Source organism: Petaurus breviceps, unplaced genomic scaffold (genome assembly GCF_028583685.1).
Source record: "Petaurus breviceps papuanus isolate PSGF00001 unplaced genomic scaffold, PetGlider_PUasm1.0 91133, whole genome shotgun sequence".
NCBI classification, from domain to species: Eukaryota; Metazoa; Chordata; class Mammalia; order Diprotodontia; family Petauridae; genus Petaurus; species Petaurus breviceps.
In genome coordinates, this window is record NW_027187419.1 from 91,606,134 (window position 1) to 91,611,571 (window position 5,438).

The 5,438-nt window shown below is 39.3% G+C and overlaps 1 protein-coding gene across 1 annotated transcript in view; it reads right to left on the reverse strand.

The window, feature by feature from the left end:
- Positions 1 to 465: 465 nt before the first annotated feature.
- The window catches only part of GRB14 (growth factor receptor bound protein 14), a 176,909-nt gene continuing 171,936 nt past the window's right edge, over positions 466 to 5,438 (reverse strand). Inside the window, exon 14 of the mRNA XM_069079791.1 lies at positions 466 to 968. Within this exon, the coding sequence (XP_068935892.1) occupies positions 822 to 968 (147 nt within the window). The 3' untranslated portion in view covers positions 466 to 821. The remainder of the gene's footprint in view (positions 969 to 5,438) is intronic.

Here is a 5,438-nt window from a genome sequence, read left to right on the forward strand (position 1 = left end):
CTATGCAAAAACAATAGGCTAAAATAATAATACAAAATAATTGTTGAGATTTTCAGTGTATCTTCAATTGATAAGCAAAACTCATACCATATATTGTTCTACATTGATTTAAGACTAGGGTTTCCCCTACCTCATTTCCAGGCTGGAAAGGCAATAGCTACTCATGGGCTTGATTGTACTACTGATTGGCATGGAAGTTTTGACCTGTTCCTTTCCTAATGTTGGCCAGCTTCCCTTTCCTCCCCTTCCCACTGGGACTCACCAAATTGGTGCCAGACGTAGAAAGTCCAAAGAAGTTCAGAACACTGGAGCTCAAGAGATCTGCCAGCTTCAGCCTCCCCAGAAGCAAGGACTGAATATGAGCATGCACCACCATGCCTGGACATACCATACACTTTGAGACACCCAAAAGAAAATATCACAGAAGTGAAGAACTGAGTCTACAAACAATGCACTTTGAGCTCAAGGAATTTCTTTTATTATATTCATATGTAAGAGAGCTGCAACATTATTAGAGTAAATAAACCCAAAAGTCTTTAAAAGATTCCTGTTTGAAGGATTACAGAACTATAACACTATACCAGAACACACAAAAATAAGGTTTTTTATGTTTAATTTAGACTACAATGTATTTTAAAATATTGAATTCAATGCAAATTGAAGGTGGCATCTAATTTATGATTCACAGACTATTCTTTGTAGTTTATCGATGAATTGTCTATTCTTCTCACCAATGGCAGCTTTTCCACAATACATGGACTTTAAGAAATCATTCTGAAATTCTTTTCTCTTCATTATTTGTGGGATAACTTCTATTCTGGTTAAAGAGCAATCCGAGAACAATAATGTTTTAACTTGCAAGGAAGTACACCCTTATTGAGCTGGTAGAACTCCACTAATTGTATGAGATCAGTAAATCTTGTGTGACCATCATCCAGAGTATGAAACATTTCACCATCATCTTCTAGCTGCAAGGAAAATGAGAAACTGCTTAATGGTGGCAAAAATGCAAATGACTTAGACCGACAATAGTCTACAGAATATCATATCTTCCCCTGTGAGAATTTAGGGACCAAAATTTACAGCCCAATAGAAACAAGGCAATTTTGGAAGCAGGACTGAGGAAGAGTTCACTTTCTAACTTTAATATCATTGACATACTTAAGTATTTCTAGTGTACAATGTAGCTCTATACGCCCCCCTCAAATATCTGCTAATCAACCTGATAAGATATACCTAGATGTATTAACAATGGGGCAGACTTTAATACTTTGCCAAAGTAAACAAAAGGATGCAACTGACTATATCTTATACAAAATACATTTCCAGGTTTAAGTTTTCTCTCTCAATTTCCAGTCAGTGTATTCAATATAAATATTCACACAATTTGCATCAAGTTCATACTGAAACAATGAAATATCAACCTAATAGGGAATCTTTTTTGCATTAAACTCTTTGGCATTTTTAAAGAGTTGACCCTTGCAGGAAAATACGAATCACATAGTCAAGAAAGAGGGAGAGCACAATTTATAGGCTCCAGATCATTCTGTAAAGAGGAAAATTCTGTAGTAATGCAAGCATCAAGCTATGATGCTTAGTGAATGGAGAAACATTCTTCCTGGAAGTTTTAATGCGCTTGATTCAGAGTAAAGGACATTTCTAACCCTCTCCTGGACTTCACCCCTACCACTGGACAGCATCCTGCCCTTAAAAATGGAGGAAAAAAATAAGTTGTCTTATGAATAGTAAGTAGTAAGAGGAGGAGGAGGAGGAGGAAGAGTAACCTGACATAGGTGATTAAAATCATGTGGGAACAAGAGGTGCCTAAGTCATTATTTCATATGCCTGTGCAATAGTTCATGGAACATAAAATACAAAAGAATAGAACACTGACTTGTTTCTATGTGAACCACCACCCCTCCCCAAAAAAGCGATGAAAATGAGATTATAATAACAATAATGATAAATGCAAAGAAACAACAAAGACAGTGACATACCCTTACTGACTGTAAAAATTTAGCATCTATCAAATATTTAGCATGACATGACCTGATAGCTAGAATTATACATCATAAATGCATGATCTTCCATGAAGTGATAGAGGACAAGTCCCCATATTAGAAATACAAGTATCAGGGGCAGAGCCAAGAAGGAGGAGTAGAAGCACGACCTTCACGCGGCTCCGGCTTCCACCTTCCCCAATCCATGTAAAAAGGGGACTCTAAACAAACTTTGGAGCTGCAGAACCCACAAAATGACACAGAGAAGCTAACCTCCCGCTGAGGCCAGCCTGGCAGGCCAGCAGGAAGCAGCCAGCACAGCACTCTTGAAGCCGAGCCCAGCCCCACAGTCTGGACTTTGGGACCAATAAGTGGGAGTGCATGGCTTTTACCCCCTGGGCGAGAAGCTGCTGAGACGCCAGCACAGCCAGCCAGTGCCACGTGGCATCTTCAGCTCCTGGCCTGCAGAGTGTAGGGGGACCAAGCACCAGTCTGAGGGGTAATCATTCTTGCTTTAACCTGCTTGGATCTGGATTGCAGTCTAGGGTGGAGGTCCTGGGGTGTGTGTACAGCTTGCCAGAGTGTGTGGAGACCTCAGAGAGGGCACCCATCTAATACCTCTGGCAGCTGAGAAAACCCCAGCGTTTGGGATGAAAGCTCCCCTGTCTGGTGGCAGAGTCCTACTGTGGCAAAAAGCCCAAAAGTCAAGTAATGGAGTGGCAAAATGAGCAGGCAAAGGAAACAAAGCAGACAGAAGAACCCAACGTTACACCCCTATTTTGGGGACAAAAAGGAGCAAAACATGGAACAGGAGGAAAACAGTGAAGTCAGAATTCCTGCACCAAAAGCTTCAAAGGAAAATACAAGCAGGATATAGGCCATAGAGGACCTTAAGAAGCAGATAAGAGACGTGGAGAAAAAATTGGGAAGAGGAATGAGAACGATGCAAGAAAATTATGAAATGAGAGTCAACAGCCAGACTGAGGAAAATAACACCTAAAAAATAGACTAACTCAAATGGCAAAAGAGGCTCAAAAAGACAATGAGGAGAAGAATGCCTTAAAAAGCCAAATTTGCCAGATGGGAAAAGAATCTCAAAAGCTCAATGAGGAGAATCATTGCTTCAGAATTATATTGGAGCAAACAGAAGCTAATGACTTTATGAGAAATCAAGATACTGTTAAACAGATCCAAACAAATGAAAGAATAGAAGGCAATGTGAAATATCTCATGGGAAAAACCACTGACCTACACAATAGATCCAGGAGAGATAATTTAAAAATTATTGGACTACCTGAAAGCCATGACCAAAGTAAGAACCTAGAAATCATCCTCCAGGAAGTTCTCAAAGAAAACTGCCCTGATGTTTTAGTACCAGAGGGCAAAATAGAGGTTGAAAGAATCCACCCATCACCTCCTGAAAAAGATCCCAAAAAGAAAACTCCTAGGAATATTATAGCCAGGTTCTGGAATACCCAGATTAAGGAAAGAATATTACAAGCAGCCAGGAAGAAACAATTTGAATATTGTGGAAACACAATCAGGATAACCCAGGATCTGGCAGCTTCTACACTGAGGGATCGAAGGGCTTGGAATATGATATTCTGGAGGTCAAAGGAGCTGGGATTAAAACCAAGAGTTACCTACCCAGCAAAACTGAGTATCATGTTTCAGGGGAAAATATGGTCATTCAGTGGAATAGAGGACTTTCAAGCATTCTTGCTGAAAAAACCAGAGTTGAATAGAAAATTTGACATTCAGAGACAAGAAGCAAGAGAAGCATGAGAAGGTAAACAGGGAAAAGAAATCATAAGGAACTTATCAAAGTTGAAGTATTAACATTCCTACATGGAAAAACAATAATTGTAACTTATGAAACTTTTATCAGTAGTTGAAGGGATTAGAAATATATATATATATATATATATATATATATATATATATGTCTATGTATGAGGGTATATGGGCATATGAATACATATGTGAATGTGTGTATATATATTTACAGGTATACATAGATAGAGGGCACAGGACCAATTTAACAGGAAGGGATGATACTTAAAAGGTGAAATTAAGAGGTGAGAGGAATATAATGAGAGGAGATGGGGAGGGACAGATTGGGGTAAACTATCATACAGAAGAGGCAAGGGGAAATGTTTACAATGGAGGGGAAGAATAGGAAGGCAAAGGGAATGGGTCAACCTTATTCCCATTGAATCTGGTTTGAAGAGGGAGTGAAATACGCACTAAATAGGGTATCTCACCCTCCAGGAGAGCAGGGGAGGAAGGGGATTAGAGGGGGGTTGATGGAAGAGAGGACAGGCTGGGGGGGGAGGGAAGTTGGAAGCACTCACTTTTGAAAAGGGATGGGATCAAAGTAGAGAATAGAACAAGGGGGAGGTGGGATAGGAGGGAGGGAAATATAGTCAGTCTTTTACAATATATCTACTATGTTATTGTTTTGCATTAGCCACACATGTACAACCTATACTGAACTGCTTATCTTCCCAGTAAGGGTGGGTGACAAGGAAGGAAGGGAATGAATCTGGAATTGAAAGTTTTAAAATCAAATATTCAAATTATATATATATATATATGTGTGTGTGTGTGTGTGTGTGTGTATTATTAATACCATCTTACATGTAATTGGGAAATAAGATATACAGGCACTGAGGCATAGAGATCCACTGGAAAAGTCAAAAGGGGTATGGGAGAAAATATGGGAGAGAGCAGATTGGAGGAGGGGATATCCTGTGGGACTGCTATTTTGGGGCAGTGGGTAGGAGAAAAATGGGGAGAAAATTTGTAACTCAAAATCTGGCAGAAACAAATGATGTAAATTAGAAGTTGATAAAGCATTAAACAAAAGAAATACAAGTATCATGAGAGCTCAACCAATAAACTGTAATGGAACTGGACCCTTATCACAGACTGAACTGTTTTCCAGAGTTTCCTGGGCAGAACACTGATTCATAAAAAGTTAAAAAAAAATTACTCATAATTCAAGCTACACAGAATGAAAGGCTTTCAAAGTATAGAGACTTGGCTGGGGGGTTAAAAGATCATGTGAGAACAGTTTGAAGTAATATGTCATTCCTAATACTCTGTTTGCTACTGCATTTGTACCAAGGATGCTTTGAGTAAGCCTACAGAAGATAAGCTTACATCCAAATTCTTTTATTCAACTATAAAACTCAGGGTTTTTTTTAATCTACCTGTGTAAGTTCATGGAACATTGATTATAAAGAAGTAATAAACAACAGGATAGCAACTTGCCTTAGGACTATTTCTATCTGAACCCAAATGAAAAAAGATGAGAATATGGGGCGGCTGGGTGGCACAGTGTCCCAGAGTCAGGAGGACCTGAGTTCGGATCCAGCCTCAGATACTTCACACACACACACACACACACACACACACACACACACACACACACAC